We start from the raw sequence: 20,998 nt of genomic DNA, 5'->3' as shown, positions 1-20,998 counted from the left end.
GTGGCGTGGAAGAGGCAGCTTCTTCCCCCACCAGGAAATCTATCGAAGTCTCGGTGCGGTGCTCAACAATTTGCACCATCATGCTGAGCAAGAAACAAGCAAAAACCTAAAGCCTAGCCCCTACCTGGCGCGCCAAATGTCGGAGGGGAAATCTCCGGCCGGGTGGCGGAATGCACCTGCCCTAAATCCTAAGATGAGGAGGGGCCTAAGCGTTTTGCCTATTAGTTGGAAACGGGAAGAACACAAGAACACACAAGGATTTAGAGTGGTTCGGCCGCCGGAGCGTAACACCCTACTCCACTGTGTGATGTATTGAGCTTGTATGAACTTGTGAGCGTCTAAGTGTGCTTGAGTGAGCTTGAGTATGTCCTCTTTTTATCTTTGTAACGTTGCATGCCTCCCCTTTTATAGCTAAGGGGCACGTACAAAGGTACTAAGCCCCGATATGTGGGCCCAGGAACATAACGGATGTAATATTTGGAGCAACTAATGTTCATTGCTGGAGCAATCTTCTTGCGCCCTGACATCCGTGATCTGCATAGTATCGGCATGCAGCGGAAGCTTCACTGGCAACGTATAAGTGATGATGGACATAGTGCACCTCACAGCACGGGCATACTATTTGACAGTGGAGTGGACAGGCACGCCGCCTGCCAGCGGAGTGGACAGGACACATTAAATGCTGAGGGGGCACATCGTCTGTCAGCGGGATAGACAGGCGGCGCGTCTTCTCCACAGTAAATGCAGAGGCAGCGTGGCCCAGAGGCCTTACGTCAGGCTCCGCCCGCTGGCTTACGTCACGGGCGATAGTCCACGTGGCAGCATCGGGCCTCCGCCTGAGCGGGGAGTGGAAGCACACTGGATAAAGCCTGGGCACGTGCCAGTACTGGACCCTCACCTGTCCTTGACCTAGGCCAGGGTATTCCCTGTCCCGGGACCTTGCTGTGGGTGGCTTGGACCTCACTCAGAGGGGTCCGGACCTCATCCAAGGAGTCCGGCTTGCTCACTTGGGAGTCCTGGGCCGTACTCGGAGGTCCGGGCTATGTGTATAGGGGTCCGGTGCTTTCTTGAGGAGGTCCGGACCTACTGATGGTATCCAAGAGTATATCACCTCTTCTGTCCACATGGCGTCCTTTGGGACGACCCACATGTTGTGGTCGGGTGTTGTTCACCGCGCGGCTAGAGATAGCCGCACGGACACCGTGTCTTCATACTGTAGTAAGTGGTACCCCTGATTCAGGGTACCGATAGTGCTCATAAAGACTAAGCTTTTAGTCGAATAATTCTATGGATAGCCCCCGACGTTTCTACACGTGCAAGTAGGTCTCCAATACAGGCTTCCGAATTATTCCATGTCGTATTCACTATCAAACTTTTGGCCAAACTTTTGTGGGTCTTGTTCCTTTTGGTACACGACTACAACCACACCACAACCACGATTGGTGTACTCTTGCAAGACTACAAGACCCTCCAATGTACAAACATATAGTGCGAGCAATGTAATACCCAACTTTGAAAAATAAAGAGATGAATAAAACTTGATGTGTAATGCCTTCTCATTCATAAGAACTATTAAAAACATATTTAAAGTGAATAATCCCTCAATAAATTATGCATCATATTGGAGTTTTGATTTGTTTGTGCATTTAATAAAAATAATAATAACATGAATCAAAATATAATAATGGGTGGAGAATTTGGATTTAACCCAAAATTACAATTTAGGAAATTGGGATTAGCCCTAAATTTAAATTTGTATTTGAAAATGGAAAAGAAGAAAGAGAGAAATATTATAAAATAAAAAATAAAAATTATAAAATCCATACTATGTTCAAATTGAACATTTAATGTGAAGACAAATGTGCCACAAAATTTGAATTGGAATTGAAACTTTGAATTTGGAATCTAAAAATGAAAAGAAAATGAAATAGAAAAAGAAAAAAAGAAAAGAAAAGGGGGAAGAACGACGCTTGGGCCCAAAACGAATCCTCGACCCACTCATTCTCCTGCATCGCGCGGCCCAGACTTCCTTTGGCTGACATGGTGGTCCCACTCTCCAGTGAACCGCTACCGCGCGTCCTTGCCTCTCGGTTTGGCTTACGGGTGGGCCCGGGTAGTCAATACCCATCTCCAACCGTCGCGCCGAGCATGGCGGAGCCTCGCCGTGGATCTCGGGGGTGCTAACTACGGTGCCTGGGATGGTCGAGTATCTGAAGCCTTGACCCTCTCTCCTCATCGCGCCTCAGTCGACCTCGTCGTGGATCGGGTTTGAGAGAGAAAAGCGGAGGGAAGTGAGATTGAGGGCACCGCCGTGCCTTCCCATCCATACGACGCCGATAGAAGTTGTAGAAGGGGTCGGGGCCATCATCGGGGTGCCCCGAACACGCGTGGGGGATCTGCGAGCATCAGAGGGGGGAGCACAGCTGGTGAATTACTCGTCGGAGTGCGACGATCGCGCCGAGCCGCAGATCACGACAGACTGGACTCTTGTGCGCGCCATCCTCGGTGAGCATGCCTTCTATTGCTTCACACTGTCATTCTCTGCGTGTACCATAGGGCGGATTGGAGGATAGCTGTAGGAATCGTCGGGCGCGTGTGGTCTGGCCATGGCGTCGCCGTGCTGGGCAGTTGTGCCGTCGGGCTGAGCGTCAGGGGATAGGGGTGATCCCTCTGCCGTCCATCCGAGATTGGACGGTATGGATTCGAGTATGGGTAACGATTGGGTTGGATTGATTGAGGGTCGTCCGTTATGTGATCAACGATCCTGGTTAGATCGCGGGCACATTAAACCCCATCCTTGGATCGCTGAATCAACGTTGTATTCAGCGTTCTGGTTCGGGTATTAACTGATCGGATATGGGTCGTTCATCTCTTGTCAGACGCCCGAGAATCTGCGATACCCCTTCGTTCGGTCTCTTTGCGAAAAAGCCCCTACGTTATACTGATATCAACCCATAGTACATCTAGTTGTAGTATGAGTCTGCTAGAATTTTGCAAGTTTAACCCCTGGCTCTTTGGTATTTGGCGCGCAATCCAGAGAGCAGAGAAAATAGATAATTAATTATAGAAATTGATTTTTAATACAAAAATAATTCCAGAAACTTGTATAATTCATATTTAAATCATTTTAACTCCAAATTGATCCATTCCAGTGGCAATAATTTTGTTTTAATATTGTTCATCACCTAGTACCTCTGTTTAGCCATGAAACTTGGATTAAATTATTCACTTAAATATTCTATAATAGGCACATAATAACTTTGGAAATTCATAACTCGATAACTGTAACTTTGAATTTAGTGATTCTTGTTCCTACGATCTCGTTACGACGCGTAAAATATTATCATGCATTATGTTCTGTTGTTTGGTGTGATGTTAATTTCTTCTATCATGTGCATGTTTGTATTGTTGCGAGTAGACGAGCAAGCCACAGAGGACCCTGGTGTTCAACAGGTGGAGACTGCTGAGCAAGAGCTCGTTGAAGGCAAGTTGTGCCCTTGATCATTTCTTTTTACCCAATAATGTTCTTATTAATCATAATGATTTGCATAGGTTAATTTTGATGGGACCCAATAGGTTACCCTAGTTTGGCTATCTTTATACCTTGTTTACCACTGAATTTTTGGGTAGTACCTGCTATTGCTTTATGTGGTTTTGGATATTGAGATACACATTATTCATGATCATACTTTTATTGTCAGTTTGTTATTTACTGTTCATGATAAGATCATTATGTTAATTGGAACATGGAGCGACCACCCGGGAAAACAGTGCTACCACAAGGGTGGTATGGGACACCCTTGGCTGACTAATTAGGAAAGCTAGTGGAGGACTACCTTACTCGAAAGGGCAAGGGCAGTAGGGGAGTGGTCAGTGTAGGGAGGTCCTTGGTTTGATTTTGCTGCGATGGTGGTCAGGTGAGGGATCCCTGCATTGGAGCTTCCTAGAAACTGTAGCGAGTTTTCCGAAGCTAGTGGAACTTTGTAAAGGTCTCATAGTGTTACCCTGCCTCGCTTTCTTGGTAGAGGTGTATGGAAGTCGCGATCCCTTGCCAGATGGGTAACATGACTTGTGGGTAAAGATGTGCAACATCTATAGAGTGTAAAACTGGTATATCAGCCGTGTTCACGGTCATGAGCGGCTCGGACCCTCACATGATTAATTTATGAAATTGAATTCAATTGGTCATTTGTATCACATTGTGGTTTATTATTAATTTTGATCTATTATTACTCTGGTTTGGTATTTACTTATATTTAGTAACTGCTGATAGAATTTGACCAACCTATAAAAGCAATGCTCATTTTAACCCTTATTTATTGATCAGCCTTACACTTCACATGAGCTTCCACCTTTGGTGAGTTCATGCACATTATTCCCCATAACTTGTTGAGCTATGATCTTTTATGAGCTCACTCTTGCGATATATAAACCTCCCCACAAGTGAAGAGCAGGTGGTCCAAGAGGAGCTGCCCTACAATGAAGAATACGAGTTGAATTAGGTGGCGTCTCCCAGTCAGCTTGGTGGCGCTAGGGAATAATATTTAGTTCGCTTTATTATTATCATTTATTTTTGTAAGACTTCCACTATGTAATAATGACATTTATGATATTTGTGACACTTATCTTTATACACTTTGTCATTATATGTGATGTTCTTCCTTAGCGTACATATGAGACGCACCCGACTTTATCCTTTAAATATGAGTGTGACACGCAAACACCTAATAACAAACCTCACTAACAATAGACCTAAACATAAAGCAAGTGTATTTAGATGGTGTTCTAACTAGCCTAAAAATTTGGCAAAACACCTACACTAATGCATGAATATTTTTGTTTTCCAAATGCATCCACTTAAAAGGGCACCTAAGAACAATTAACATCAACCTACATATTAGGGCAGTAAAACATTACAGGGGCGAAAACTAAAAACAACTAAGACATTGTTTGATTATTCTAATTTCATGTGTATTGAAGTGTATTGGAATGAATTGAGATGAGTTTTAACTTGCGATAGATTTAAACCGACTCAATACTACCCAATCCACATGGGTTAACAGTGAAACGAACAAACACTAAAGAATCTAGCTCTTATGTATATCTCTTATCTCATAAATTATAATTCTAAACCCTACTAGCGATACATCTCAACATACAAGTTGTCCACCTCAAAAATGTACTACCATATGAAATTTAAAACCCCTAACGCATGCAATTATGATGTCAGGAAGCCACAGAACATTTTGTTATCCACATCATCATATGCCACAATTTATTCCTTCGTATAAGTAGTTATATAGTCTAATTTTATTCTAAATCATCCATAATGCCCGTAGCAACACACATGATATGTTTCTACTTCTCACAATTAGGGCTTCCAGTAATGTCAACGCTAATACATCGTACAAAGTGAACATCCAATCGCCTATAATCCAAGAAGTTAGTCTAAATATCCAAATTTCAGTATATCTTCCTGCAAAGTTGACCCGAACATCCGAGGATCGAATAGCCTCCAACATAATGAAGGCAGGAAAGGAAATTATTGGTATACCTATGTGCAGCAACCATGCTGCCATATACCATACTTGTATGCGACAAATGCAATGGGATTCTTTCAGTGGATATCATTGCTGAACCTGCTTTAGCTTTTCTTCTTGGTTTTCATAAGCTTCAAGCCTCTTCAACCACCGCAGACCGAGATCACAGCCTGCCTCAGCTGCAATTTGAAACTGTTCTTTCGCTAGCTTTACTGGATCCTGCTGTTGGGTCCTTTTCCGCATTTTCCCAGTTGATGGACTCTTGCCTGAGTTGAACCTTGTAATAACTTCAGGTATTTCAGCACCTGAAAACAATTGCAATGCTAGGTGAAATAAATAACTAATTTATAACAAGATGCTACATGCTTTAGGATACCAAAAATAACCAATCTTCCACAATAAATGATACAATAACGTGTAACTAAGTTACCCAGACACTATGGTTATCTCACAGACCTTTAAGAAGCAAGGATCCATATGCGATAGCTGCACCAGCATGTCCCTGGTGATGGTCAGAGTTCAAGTCTCAGGATACAAACCACAATCAATCAAGTTTAGTATAAGTACAAGAAACTGAACTTTGAGCATGTAATCCATATCATACTATCAATTATTTAATTTTGTTGGGAAAACTTGACACCTTTTCTGAAGCTCTATGAAAACACCACAACGCGGAAGCCATATCTCTCTTAACACAGTCCCCAGTTAGATATACAGCACCGAGAAGATATAAAGCACCAGGGTGCAGCTGCAATCAAGGACTCAGGTCAAAATAAAATAGCCTGACAAATGGCACATCAGAAAGCACAGGATCAGCATTCAGGTAAGCAGCACACTGCATACCTGATCAACAGCTTGCTCAATGTAATGGAAAGCCTGTTGATCCGACTGAACATAGTCATTCTACAAGAGCAACATAAATGGACCATCAATTAAAATGAAAAGAAATTCCAGAATATAAAATGCCCACTACCTAACAAAAAAAACTAGGTGATTGACCCAATGAGCAGAAGGGACCCGTATGAACAGTGAAAACCTCAATTCTTAGTCGACATCCAAGTTCATACTGTGCATCTGGATCACCCATATTTGCAGCTTCAACCAACAAAGCAGCACCACTGCAGACATGAAAAGAGAAAATATTTACTTATGGAATTATATTGAAGTCATGTATCATGAGATGGCAGCAACAAAGATAAACTTTCCAAAAAGAAGACAGCAACCCCACAACATAAATCCCTCTGTTGACAGATAAATTTTTGGCCAGCCAAGACCAGCAGTGATTGATGTTACAAGGAATAAAACTCGTCTGAATGCATTTTGCTACACAAGCCCATACAAATCTGGCAGTGGGGCAAGTGAAGAAGAATAAATGGTTAGTTGATTCCAATTGAGGACAGAAGCTACAAGACATATCTCCAGTCCATTTTCTTCTGGCCAAATTCTCCTTAGTCAGTAAGACATTATTTTCCAAGAACCACATAAAGACTTTAATTTTTTAAGGGAATTTTCTTTTCCATATATGTTTCATATATTGTCCATAAGAATGATTCGTGAGATTATTACACAAAGATTTCACCGAGAAGGTTTTTTTCTTTTCCCGCTTCCAAAGAACCAAATCAAATTCATTCATAACCTTGGAGTTTCTCCAAGATGGCATCCCAGTTTGATCTATCAACATCAAAATCTTCTACAATATAGATTCATGCCATTTTCGCAAGCAACTTTCACCAAAATATCTTTATCATTACAAACATCATAAAGATCAGTCATGGAGGTCGATAAAGGTTCCTCATACAGCCAGCAATCATCCCAAAATTTAGTTTTATCTCCCGAGTTGGTGACAAGTTGTCTTCCCTGAAGGTAATACATTTTAACTTTCAGCAGATACTCCAGACTTGAGAATCAGAGATTTTGGGAGAAACATCGCGAATTCATTTACCCTGGAGATACTTTTTTAGGATAATGTACTGCCACAACCCATTCTGTCTCCAATTTCCACCACCATTTGCATAACAAATTGATATTCATAAGATTGAGGTATTTAATCCCGATACCACCCTTTCTCTTATCAGCGCAAGCTCTTTCCCATTTTACCAGATGGTATTTTCTCCTGTTACCACCACCTTGCCACAGGAAGCTTCTCCTTTTAGCATCAAGCTTTCTGATAGTGGTCTTGGGTAACATATACATAGACATGCCACATGTGATAGATTGGGGAGTTGGAAAGGCAAGAATTTATCAAAGTGATTCTTCCAGCAATGGATAGAGAGCTACCTTTCCATCCTTCCAGCCTCTTAGCAAGCTTTTCCTCAAGTTTGATCCAATCTGAAATATAAAGGTGACTAGAGCTAACAGGTACCCCAAGGTAGATCATCGGAAAGGCCCCAATTTGACAATCAAAGAGATCAGCATATTGTAATTCAACCTCAGTATTGCCATTGATCACAAATATTTCGCTTTTCCAAAAGTTAATCTTGAGACCGGCCATAAGCTCATAGATGTATAGCAGCAGCTTAAGGTTTCTGGCTTTCTCCAAATCATTTTCCAAACAAATAATGGTGTCATCTGCATATTGCAGTAGAATCACACCATGGGGCACTAAACGTTTTCCCAAACCTGTAATCACATCATTCTGTGAGGCCTTGATCAGCATCCTAGCAAGACTGTCGGCCACAAAGTTGAAGAGAATATGAGACAAGGGATCCCCCTGTCTCACACCTTTAAAACTTTTGATATAAATGCCAGCAAGATTATTAATCTGTTAATGTTGTTGACACTAATAGTTCCATCTTTCACAACCTTGTGCATCCACATCATCCATCTACCACAAAAGCCTCTACTCTGAAGGCAGGAGAATAAAAAATCCCAATTTACTTTGGAGTATGCCTTTTCAAAATCTAACTTTAATATGATACCAGTTTCTTTCCTCCTCTTGGTTTCATCGAGAATTTCGTGTAAGATCAGCACCCCATTCATAATGTTTCTGCCTTTAAGAAAAGCAGATTGGTGTTCACTGATCAGCTTCTCGGCAAAAGGTTCAATTCTAATGGTTAGAACCTTTGTAATCAGCTTATACAAGCAGTTTAGGAGACATATTGGCCTGAACTGTTGAATCTTTGAAGCTTCCTTGGTCTTAGGGATAAGGGTAATAATACCATAGTTTAATCTGCTCACATCCAGTCATGGAAGAGATTGATGATATCATTCTTAACTATACTCCAGCAAACTTGATAAAATTCAACTGGAATACTGTCAGGCCCAGCAGCCTTATTTCCCTCCATCTGAAAAAGAGCATCGCGGATTTCATCCTCAGTAAAATCCTTACAGATAATTTTATTATCAAGATCACTTAAATGCTCCAGCCCTGACCATACTTCACTGTCCACTTGAAACATGTTGCCAGGAGCAGGACCAAAAAGGTCAGAATAAAACCGAGTAGCATGAACCAGGATGTTTTCATCACCTGTGATTCTCCCATCTTCATCCTCAAGATATATAATGCTATTCTTTCTTTTTTTACCATTAGCAATACAATGGAAAAACTCGTTATTGCCGTCACCAAGTAACAACCAGTTTTCATGAGATCATTGCCTCCAAAGTATTTCTTCATTCTCAAGAATCAACAAATTCTCCTTAATAAGGGAGGCTTTGGACTCTAACATGTTTGCATCAAGGTTACCATATTCTTCTTTTTCCTCCAGGACCTTCTAATCACGAATGAGTTGTTCTTTCTTTTTCTTCTAAGTCCCTTTCAGATGCCAATCCCAGCCTTTAAGATGTTTCTTACAAAGCTTCAGCTTCTGCTGAATTTTATCGATCGGACTTTTAGCCCTACAGGGCTTGTTCCAAATTTTGTCCACAATGGATGTAAACTCTGGGTGAGTTAACCAACCATTCTTAAAATGGAAAGATGACAAAGGTTTTTTATCTGTAATTTCAGTATCCATAATTAATGGATTATGGTCAGAAATGCTCCTGGGAAGTTTAGAGACTTTAACAAAAAGGAAATTAGATTCCCAGTTTTTACTCATCAAGACCCTGTCCAGTTTAACCAAAGTGGGATTTTCCTGGTTATTTGACCAGGTGTATCCACCACCAATACAGATCTCAACAAATCATGGTTATGAATAATGTCATTAAGGAGATGGGAGTGTTTATGTAAGGCATTATCCTTATTTTTTTCATGAGAACCTAATAATATTGAACTCACCACTCACAATAAAAGGTTTTCTACTATTGGCACAAAACTCATCTAATTCTTTGAGAAAATCGTTTTAAAAATTCTCCTGAGCCGGCCCATAAACAACAATCAGGTTCCAATAAATTTGTATCCCAATGTAATTCAATCGAATGCTGATGTAGCAAATTTTTGAAGCAACCAAATGGTTCATAATACTATTCTTGTTTACTCCATAACAGAAATATTGTTCACACGAGTGACCTCCAACAGCCAAAACTCAAACACTTCAAACAGACTACACAATAGTGATTAGTGAATGGTGATTACTGATTACTACTGATACTTCTCACAGCCTGTTTCTCTAATGCTTCCCTATAGCTTGTAACCATTGATCAAGATCCTAGGCATAGTGGCTTCAAAGTACAAAACTCCGCACTTCTGTACACTAAACTTCCAATTGCAATGACACTTCTTGGATGGAAATACTGAAATAGGAGGACACAAATAGTTGTCTAGCATAACACATGTGCTGCTAAGCATACTAGCCATATCAGCAACGAGATCAGTATGTGAATGCATGACTTAAACAGATTATGTAGCTTAAAAAATTAACTAATTCTAACATCATTCTATACTTTGAAATAGACTTAAGATTGATAAATAAGAACAAGTTTCGTTAACTAATTCTGATATATATTATGTACATATGAATCAGTTACAAACTCTGCTAGCTAATTCACAAGCGGGCTGTTAGCTACCTCTTCTACCAAGATTGTACTGAATGGTCTGCCCGGGGAATGTATTGGGCATCAATGCGGGCTGAGGCAGGGTGATCCTCTATCACGATTAGTCGGACGACTTGAAATCACTGCTATCACCTATGTTGTTTATTCTTGTAATGGATGTCTTGAATCTGCTCGTGCAGCGAGCCTCTGAGGAAGGGTTTCTTCAACCTCTCTCTTCAAGGAATATGCAGCACCGTATCTCGTTGTACGCGGATGACGCAGTGTTATTTCTAAGTCCTACTGCCCCGGACATCAGTGTGGTTATGGATATTCTTCATCTATTTGGCTCAGCTTCAGGTCTAAGGACTAATATCCAGAAGAGTAGTGTGTTCCCAATCTGCTATGGGGAAGAAGAGGTAAATTGTTTACAGGACTTGCTGCCATGTAATATTTCAGATTTTTCATGTAAGTACCTCGGTTTGCCTTTGTCTCCCAAGAAACTCTCAAGGGACCAGGTTCAGGCCATTGTTGATAGAGTGGCCAGCCTTCTGCCAGGATGGAAAGCTGAACTTATGACCAGGGCTGGTAGAGCTATTCATGTGCAGTTCGTCATGACGGCAAAGATGATTTATGCAGCTTTGGCACTTGACCTTCCTGTATGGGCCATCAAAGCAATCAATAAACTGAGGAAGGGCTTCCTCTGGAGGGGCAGGAAAGAGTTCAGTGGTGGTCATTGCCTCTTGGCTTGGCCTAAGGTTACCCGTCCCAAGGAGCTGGGTGGTCTTGGGATTAGTGAGTTAAAGAGCCTCTGTTGGGCTCTGAGAGCTCGTTGGCCATGGCTGCAGAAAACAGATCCCAGTAGGCCTTGGACGGACTTCCCCACTCATGTTTGTAAGGTGGTACAAAATCTGATTGTTGCAGCAGTTATTACTAAGCTCGGTGATGGAGTCAATACCCTTTTTTGGAAGGACAGATGGTTGGATGGGAGATGTATTAAGGACATAGCTCCTGCAATGTTTGATATGGTGCCCTTGCGTCTTGCCAACAAACGGTTGGTCAAAGATGCTCTCCCTGGTTTCCATTGGATCTCCGATGTAAATGGGGCAATTTCAGTAAGAGTCATTGCTGAATTCCTGGAACTTTGTCAAGTGCTTGATGCAGTTGTGCTTCAGCCTGGAATAAGGGATCGACATACATGGAAATTCAGTGCTTCAGGGGATTATACAACTAGTTCTGCTTATAAAGCTCTCTTCCTTGGTTCAGTTCAGTTCGAACCAGCAGAGCGTGTGTGGAAATCTTGGGCTCCTGGGAAGTGCAAGTTTTTTATCTGGCTTGTGGAACATAATAGGTGCTGGACTGCTGACAGGCTCAGAAAAAGAGGACTAGACCGACCAGAGCAGTGCCCCTTGTGCGACCAAGAGGCTGAAACCATAAATCATTTGCTGGTCAAATGTGTTTTTGCCAAGCAGTTCTGGTTTGATTTCCTTAGTTCAGTGGGGCTGCAGGAGCTGTGTCCAGCTCACGAGGATTCCTTTGAGTCGTGGTGGAAGTCTAGCAGCTCTCGGGCATCTGATCTTATAAGAAAGGGCTTCAATTCTTTAGTAATCCTAGGTGCTTGGACCATATGGAAGCATAGGAATAGATGTGTCTTTGATGGATGTAATCCTAGCTTGGTCACAGCCCTTAGGGTGGCTAGGGAAGAGGCGGTGCTCTGGTCCTTGACTGGAGCCAAGGCCCTGTCTTTCCTCCAAGTCGATGAGTTGCTGGCTTAAAACAGCGTTGTGGGTCGTGTTTTCTCCATGTTAGTCGGTGATCCTTAGTTAGTCTCTAGTGTTGGGGTGTGTGTGCTGTAATGGGGTTCTCTCCCCCTTTCTTATTCTTCTATTAATAGAAAGATGCGCAGCTCTCCTGCGTATTCCAGAAAAAAAAATCACAATCCTAGAAGCCTAACATATTTATCATATATATGATACATAGTGGTATCATATAGCAGCAAATAAGCATGCTTGCTAATGTAAGATGCATAATCAATATCAAGTTTCTGAAACCATAAAGCTGATAATACATAATACTTCTACCGTACACTCATCAATGGTTTAGGACTCGATCAACTTAAAAGGAATATGTAAAAGAGTTGTCAAAACAACAACAAAAGCATTGACGAAACTATTTTCGTGCATTTCCATGTGCCTGGAAGCTATAGAACAGAATATAGCAGCAATATAATTTAAATGCAAAAAATCAGCACTACATTATAGTTACAAGTAGAGTTACTCACACTGCCTTGCAAGCACCAGGAACATGATACTTGAAATGCATTTTTCCCAGCCAATACCTCGCATGTGTATTACCATTGTCAATCTCCAAAGCCAGCTCAAAGTTTTCCTTAGCGCCCTTTACACATGAAGAAAGTTATGTAAAACAAGATGTTAAGACCATTAGTTAAAAAACATTGTCAAGCAGGTGGCCATGAGAGGTTCAACTTAAAAAAGTTAAGCCGGTTAAAAGAACAAGATCAGTGTGATCTAGTGGAATATCTCCACTACACAACTCCAGCCGATTAAGGCCTTGTTCGTTTCTATCAGATTGTACCCGGAATCGTTCCAGTTAATTAAAGTTTATATAAATTAGAGAAGCAATCCGGTTAGGAATCGTTCCGACCCACCAATCCGGCACAAACGAACAAGGCCTAATTCACGGAATATGAAGAGAACTCGTTGCCCCCAAGTTCTCTGTCAATGCTGGAGATATCACAAAATTCAACTAACTAGGCTACAATAAGTGAACCTTTTTTTTGACGGATTAGGTGTTCCCTCATCTCATTGCAGAAAAATGGGAGCGGAAAGAAGATAAACCCTAAGCCGTACCCTTAGAAGCGGGATGAGGCGCTTGTCGTTGAGATCGGCGTAGTCGATGACGCGGTCGACCTCCTGGAGCGCACTCCATCCCTTGGCCACCAGCTCCATCGCCTTCTTGTTCCTGTCGTGCATCCACCTCTGCAACCAGACAACAAAATAAGAAATATACCGCTTCAGGATTTCAGTTCATCACCAGCGCCACTACTATAAAACATGGCTATCATCATATGAGATCCACCCACGTCCCAATTGACGCGCCTAACCTGTTGGTTCAGTACGGCGGCGAGCTGGCTGGAGCGCATGGAAGAAGAGGAAAACGAGGCGGCGGCGGACAGCCGCCGCGCCGACGCCGCAAGCATGACGGCGCGTTGGCCACGGAGAGCGGCGCGGAGGCCTAGCCGGCGGCTACAGCTGGTGCTCCAGCGGCGACGCCACCCCGCACTCCCGTCGTCTTCGTGTTCTTCCAGCGGCTGCGGCCCTGCAGGCGAGGTGAGCACGGAAGCAGCGGGGTACCTAGGAACGCCGAATGTCCTATCCGTCCTCGCGTAAAATATTTTTTTTTCGATATCTCATTTTTTCCTTTATACATTAAACATCTATATTAACAACATATTTCCTTATTATTAACGGACGGCGCCTACTAGCTCATTCACGTCGTCAGAAAACTTTGTAGCCGTTCGATGATGGATCATTAGTCCATCTTCCTTGCTCTCTCATACGCCCCTCGTACTTATCGCCTCTAGAGACTTCCAAGTGACGCTAGCGTCAGCCTCGTCTCGCTCGTTTTGCTCCGTCTCTCTTCCTCCTCACTTCCCACCCACCCTCGTTTTGCTCCGTCTCTCTTCCTCCTCACTTCCCACCCACCCTCGCTCGTTTTGTTCTGTCTCTCTTTCTCCTCACTCCCTCCGTCGATCCTCTGCAGCTTGCATCGGTCGACCAGTAGTCTTCCACTGTAATCGCCTCTCATTATTCTTTCTGCCACGCTCCTCTTCGTCCTTACTCCCTCCGTCTTGTCTATCTGTAGCCACTTCGTCTTCCTACGTTTTTGCCAGGTTAGAAAAAGGCATGTTTTCTTTTTTCCCGATACTTTGTCCTTCTAGCAGATCTAGTTCCTTCTGCTTCACATTTATTGGATCTGTTAGTCGCTTCTTACGATTCGCATCTTAGATTTTTGGATTCGTTGGGCGCCTTAAACCGCAACCATATTTCTCCTCTAAGGTCTGTGTCTTGTCTTCGGCGTGAAAAGTGAATCACCCCACCTCCAAAAAATTACTTTGCCCCCCCCCCCATGTTACAGTTAACGTTCTTCGCTCCTTACTCTCTGCGTGTTATTTCATATTTACACAGTACATGGATGAATATTCTTTCGAAAAAAGATGTTAAGTAACTTAGTGACTCTCCTTAACACTGTAGGATTTGAGGCTGTCATAGTATGCTCTCTGACCGTGCTGGCGGGAGGAAGGAGGTGTGTATATAGTTTTCTTGCATTATTTTCCTGTGACTATTCTCATCCCTCCTATATGTTCTTTCAGATGATTTAAGTTCTCTGCGTTTATAACCAGAAAGAGGAGGATAATCCAATCATGGTAACTAAATAGTAGGTAGTAATGTTTCACGGTAAATCACAGTGCTCGAATGCGATATGATCTTTGACTCGGAGTATTGAAGACTAATTTAGTTTGAGTTTGAGATTAGTTGTTTTTGTCATTAATAAACTCACATTGGCATCTGGTTACGAGCTCACTACTAGATTTTAGATCTCCAGTTTTGGTGTACTTTTGCTGCATGTGTCTCCCAGAGTTGCAGATTTGCAGGTAGCACCTGATTCTTTTTTATTTTTGGATTGAGATACAGTGAAATTTATATTTGCCTGTTCCCACCATACTGTAATATGAATACAAGGATGGCTTGATCTGGCAAGTGCTCGCCATTCTATGGGCCCATCATGCTTTTCGAGTACACTGTTTGATCACAAGGAGCGGTCTGCTGCCACTAAACTTCAAGTTGTTGATCATGATGGCCTGAAAAATTATCGGGTAAATGACTTCTCTACTATTTGAGTTAACTGATGCTATCTATCTATCAACATTGCAGAACTAATTCTAGATTTTAGGAATGCTTTTGTTTCTCTTGAATTTGGTTCCTCGGTTCAAGTTTTGTTTTTACTGAAGCATACATTTATATAAAATTAGAATGTCAATTCCATACACAAATCACTGATGGGTTTTTGCTTGTTGGTAGGGATATGCTCATATGCCTTGGCCTTAATTTAAACTACTTGTATGAGATGGAGAAATGTCACAAAACACAGGATGAAGACGACTCCAGGAATCCACCCATGCCTCTCAGTGACTCAGTGGCACAAACGACAGCCTAGTCAGGTAACACAATAACATATCAGCCATATGCTATACATGCATATACTATGTTATGGAAATAACTCCGAAGAGTATATCACATTCTAACTAGTTATGTATGCAAACACTAATGCAAGACAACCATCTTGCTCGTCATGTTGGTGTGGTGGGGGTCAAAAGCGTCTTGCTGCTGAAATTGATGGTATACCGTACAAGCATTTACCTTTGATTTTTGCTGACGTTAATATGTTGCTTCACTAAAGGACTAGGAGACGTCTTCACATCACGGAGTAGACCACTCAGCAACAACAGTGCAACGGTGTTCGGACTTTTGTTCACATATGGGAGTGTTTAAGCTCCTGCACCTAGATTTAGAAACACCACCATGTAAAATAGACAAGACAGTGCTTTTGCAAACATGATGCTACCACGAGACCCGAACTCATGTATGGCCAAACATGTTAACATATTTTGTATGTCACCAAAACGCTTATTTACATCAATGAGCGATTATCTGAACTGTTGAATGCTCACCAAAATGCTTATTTCTATTTCCTACTGCTACTTGCTCCTTTGAAGCCTTCAGCGATGGAGGCCTCCACAGAAGCTACTAGGATGGCCTCCAGCTTATGACCTCTCACTGCCGACCGCACCTTCCTCAGAATATGTTGCTTCATCACCGCCCTCTCAGCAGACTGGAGTTTCTTGCACATGTTCAATCCCTGGATGTACCTCGACACCGCGCCGCCGAAAGGATCACCGGCTTTCTCAAGGGCCACGAGCTTCTCGACGATCTGAGAAGCGAGCATTCTCTCGATACAGGGTTTGGTTCCAACCTCCGTGATGTCCACCAGAAATTGCATGGCTAGATCCTTGGTCTTCAAAGACTTGCGGTCCAGCAAGTTCACCAGTTTCTCTATGGTTCTTAGTTGCAGAAATCTTTGCAAGACAAGGGATCCACCCTTCGCAAAGACGATCTGATGGAGAGCGTAGTACGCTGAATCCTGGAGCTCATCGATGTTGCACTGCAGCATGTCAATGAGCTCGTGAACAATATTAAGCTCCAGGAACCTATGCACGTATGGCTCTCCTCCAGTGCAGGCCAATTTCATCACCAAAAAGGCGGTCTGGGACCTCACCTGGTTCTTTTCAACCTCTCTGCGTTGTAGCAGCCAAGCCAACCTATCAAACAGATGGCTTCCCAGAAGGAGGTCCTGCACCCTTGTATCATTTGCCGTTTCAGCAAGAGATAATAAACCTTGGATGCCTTTAATGATATTTTTGTTGTCTCTCTGAAGGATATTATGAAGAATCACCTCAAATGATTGTTGAGGCTTTGGTGATTGCGGCACATTTCTGTCAGATAAAACAAATCTTTCCAAACTGATCCGAGCATGCCAGGGCAAATGAAGCAGCACTGCAGGCCCTATGCACCCTTGAAGTGGAGCACCAAGTTCACAGAATGTTTTTAGCGTGATAATCGCGTGGTGCTGTGAGATCTCAGAACCATTGCCCAGAAGCACAAGAAGTTTATTGTCAATTCCTGATTCAATCATTGTCTCAACAGCCTTCAGCTTTCCAACCTTTGTCAGAGATGCAAGTGTTGTAAACACAATTTCATGCCACTGCTCATTTTCTGCAGTCAAGAGATCTGCAATTCGAACCATGGGAATTCTTGACAAAATTTCATCCGCAATTGTGGCATCAACATGCTCAGATATCTTGGTCAGAACAGAAGAGAGGTTGGCTAGAGTTGAAGTATCTTCACAGGCACCAAGAAGATCAATTAATTTATCTATGGAACCTGCTATTTCAAGAGAGTGAGCAAGATTTATGTAGTCTGATGGGGAAAATATAACTGTAATTGCGGCAGTGACTGCAAAAATAAGATCTAGTGACCCTATAGAAATTATCTCTGCTATTCGAGGGCCAAGTATTTTGCTGAACCCAATTCTATTTGTCTCAAGTTCAGACAGGGATCTGCATGCCATGAGAGCTTGAGTTGTGTTTACCAATAAAATCTCGATGTCCATGAATTCTAGCAGAGAAAAGAATGATCCCATCTTCTGTTCGGCTGGCCGTTTCATACACTCTTTGCCAAAAACAAAAAGCCAAGGAGCTACTAATGCCACATTATATGAAATGGAATCAGATAAAAGAGCACGAGTGGCATCATTTGTTTTGTTCTCCAGGTAAAGTGAGACCATGTCATGCATATGATACAACGGCTGGTCCTCCAGTTTGATAATAAGTGATCCTTCGACTAGTTTTGAAACCACGAGAGAGAACAGTCCGCACTGCTCAAGCGCTGACCAAATGGATTCCAGACAAGCCTCAGGAACAGGTTCTTCCCAAGAGATAGCTGCAAGAGCCATGAAAAAAATTCTTGAATTTTCTGGCATTGCTTCTAAGCTGAACTCAAAAGATCCAAATATGGTCAACGTAGTCTCCACATCTTTCTCATTGACGTATGAAACTGGACCAGGTGCACATGTGGCATATGTTGAGAGGTTGGATATAGCTTTCTCCCATTTTTCCACTCTAGTTTCCTTCCTCAGAGCCTTGCCCATGACAGCAACTGTAAGGGGATGGTGACCACATCGATCCAACAAGACTTCTGCGACAGGCTGTGAAGTATAGAGAAGTTAAACATTCAAAAACCATGGTGTTTGGAATTTTTAGTTATTCTATTTTTTCATGATGTATCTTCTTCTAAAATATCTTACTTTGCAAGTTTGGCACAACTACTAATTGAAAATAAATATGTATATAAAAAATACTGAACATATTTGTAAAGCTAAACACGATGCTAGTTAAGATAATATGTTGTTAATAGAATAAGATTAATCTTGAAATGGAGATATGTACAAGTAGAGATTTTTGCAGCAGGGAAACCTTCATTAAAGCAGCAGATGAACATATGCAAATTAGTATCAGCAGACAAAGCTAAGAGATGTGATATGCAGCTGAAACTAATTAAGGACCATCAACTAAAAGAGTAGAGCATACCGGAAGCTCTCCAGCACTGAGAAGGCTGTGATAGAGAAGAATTTCCGTGCTGATCTCCTTGATGTCGTCTTTACATATTTCTACCTTTTCAGCTTCTGCTATCTCGTAGATAGCTTCATCCCTTGTTGTCACGAGATACCGGCAATCATTATCATAAAGTCTTGTGAAGCGATCAACAATGTCTTGCTCCCAAACATCATCAAGTAGGATCAGCATGCTTCTTCCGACCAATGCCGTCTGGAGCAAGCAACAGACATCATCAAGATCTATTCCAGTCTCCTCCTTGAGAGTCATGGAGCCGATCTTCACAAGGAACGTGCAGATCTTCCTAGCAAGGCGTTTATGGTATTCGCTTCTGCTCCCATTACATGCTGCCCTGCTGCACCACCTCCCAAAACCAATCTCAATCGCACCATCCACGAAACTAAGTGGCGGATCAGAAGCAATCTGTCGTGCGAGGCATGACTTCCCGATACCAGAGAGACCGACTATGAGGACGACTCGATGAGCCCCATCCCTCTCCAACAGCTCCCTGACATAGCTGCACTTCTTGGACACCGGGTATCCATGCTCCGACTTAACCCTCACCAACGACGGCGTGCTTCTGGCAGTCGACGCTATGACATTGCCGATGCTCTGGGTCAGCTCCTGCAGCTCAAGCCACTGGTTGAGGTCGTCCCTGATCAGCCTGGCGTACTTGATGAGCGGGTCACCCACCACGGAGCTCCGCACCAACCTGGCAAACCCCTTCCCTTTGCCCTTGCTGCCCAGCACCTTCCTGGCCTTGGCGACGTTACCGCGCAGCTGGTCCATGAGCCTGCCCAGGCTCTGGAACTGGCGGTCCAGCTGCGGGCCGTGCAGCTTGTGCGCGTGCCGCTGCCTCGACTGCTGCGTTAGCGCGTCGAGGTCGGACACGAAGTCCTCGAGCACCTGCAGCCTCCTCGGGGCCTCCGCCAAGTCGGATGCCGCCTGCTCCAGTGCCCCGACCGCGGACACCATCGCGGAGACCAGCTGGGTCGCCGACGCGAGGACCTGCACCACGTCCATGCTTCCTCGCTTCGAGAACCCGCTTCCAGATCATGCACGGCCGCAAAAGTAGACCTCCGATTTCAGCGAAGGCTATCGCAATTCTACGAAGACATGGCGTACATCCTCATGGCCGCCGCCGCCGCTGCCGTAGACACGGACAACTTAATCCCCAACTCCACCCGCATGCCGCAGCTAACCGAGACCTTTCCGGCCTGATCGGGTCGATTGGCCGTAGAGTCAGAGAGTTGGTGGTTGGTAGCCTGTCAAGGAACACAAGAGTGGCAAGTCAAGTCGCAAAGGAAGCGGGCATGGCTGGGCCGGAACCTTCGTCGAAGGAGGAGGCTGGCTGAGCCTCGCCCCCCTGCCCAATGCCGCGACGGGAGCATATATTTAGGGGCATATGTGTAATGTGTTTGGCCGGCTATTCTGGCTATCTATTTTAGATTCAACCACCTTCTATATTTTTCTTTCCTATACTGTATATTGTTTTTCAAAGAATACTCTCCTCTTATCTCGCAACATATCTGGTGCAAGCAATAAGACATAATCACAGAAGAGGAATGACCTTTTTAGGTGACCTCAGTTTTTTTTGTGTGCTCACTTATACCTTTAGTCGTGTTTTTTTTTCTCAGTTGTGCCCTTCCAGAAGGGCACAACTAAGGGTATAGGTGAGCACACCACCAAAACTGAGGGCACCAACTTAAATAACTCTTTTTAATAAGATCAGGGAGAGGTGTGAGGTTATTTTGAAGAATAAAATTATTTTTACTAGTTCAATACCCGTGCGTTACGACGGTACACAAATAAATAAGTAACATGTTTTCTTTGGATTAAAGCTAGTTGTTCGAACTGTTCCAGCTGCAATCCATAGAGACAAAACACTGTAAAAAACAATACAAGTCATTTCGAATTAGAACCAAGCGAACAACTTGAAGCTTATTCCCTTATCATCCTAATCAATTTGACTGTAGTAACCAAGAGACCTAGAACTTGCAGAAGGGCAGATAGTCATCTCACCCCTAGGAAGTAATTTATCTTGAAGAACTTTGATAAGGTTAAAAAAAAAATAAATGCATCAACAAAATTCAAAGACTTATAGAAAATAAGGAAAATGTACAGCATTGAGGCAGCGATTTTAGTCGTCGTGACTGGGACCATGATGATGATGAGGACTTTCAGCAGAATAGACGTCATGGCACCCGTAGGCACCGCAGTCTATCTGGCTGGGCGCGTTCTTCGCGGTGCCGTGGCGGTCCAGAGGATTGCTTCAGCTCAAGCGGAAGACGCAGGCCGTCCA

The 20,998-nt window shown here is 43.2% G+C and overlaps 2 protein-coding genes and 1 pseudogene across 3 annotated transcripts; 1 reads left to right on the top strand and 2 right to left on the bottom strand.

The window, feature by feature from the left end:
• Window positions 1–5,289: 5,289 nt before the first annotated feature.
• LOC100191579 (uncharacterized) lies at window positions 5,290–13,775 on the bottom strand. The gene is made up of 8 exons (NM_001137009.1): window positions 13,570–13,775; window positions 13,316–13,444; window positions 12,727–12,842; window positions 6,577–6,658; window positions 6,384–6,443; window positions 6,181–6,288; window positions 5,997–6,042; window positions 5,290–5,845 (listed from the first exon to the last, which is right to left on the bottom strand). The coding sequence occupies exons 1-8, from the start codon at window positions 13,663–13,665 to the stop codon at window positions 5,628–5,630; spliced, it is 855 nt and encodes a 284-aa protein (NP_001130481.1). The 5' UTR covers window positions 13,666–13,775; the 3' UTR covers window positions 5,290–5,627.
• Window positions 13,776–14,078: 303 nt separating this feature from the next.
• On the top strand, window positions 14,079–16,182 carry LOC100533160 (uncharacterized; annotated as a pseudogene). The gene is made up of 6 exons (NR_169067.1): window positions 14,079–14,358; window positions 14,720–14,771; window positions 14,839–15,120; window positions 15,209–15,342; window positions 15,548–15,687; window positions 15,927–16,182. The product of NR_169067.1 is annotated as an uncharacterized protein (transcript).
• Window positions 15,952–20,061, bottom strand: LOC100276434 (uncharacterized). Its single transcript, NM_001350165.2, has 2 exons — window positions 18,673–20,061; window positions 15,952–18,290 (listed from the first exon to the last, which is right to left on the bottom strand). Exons 1-2 carry the CDS (start codon window positions 19,717–19,719, stop codon window positions 16,212–16,214), a joined length of 3,126 nt encoding a protein of 1,041 aa, NP_001337094.1. The 5' UTR covers window positions 19,720–20,061; the 3' UTR covers window positions 15,952–16,211.
• Window positions 20,062–20,998: the final 937 nt, after the last annotated feature.

The sequence above is a fragment of the Zea mays genome, chromosome 4 (genome assembly GCF_902167145.1).
Source record: "Zea mays cultivar B73 chromosome 4, Zm-B73-REFERENCE-NAM-5.0, whole genome shotgun sequence".
In the NCBI taxonomy this organism is placed as follows: Eukaryota; Viridiplantae; Streptophyta; class Magnoliopsida; order Poales; family Poaceae; genus Zea; species Zea mays.
Note: the sequence above shows the minus strand (reverse complement) of the source record. Positions and strands in the feature narration are given on the sequence as shown.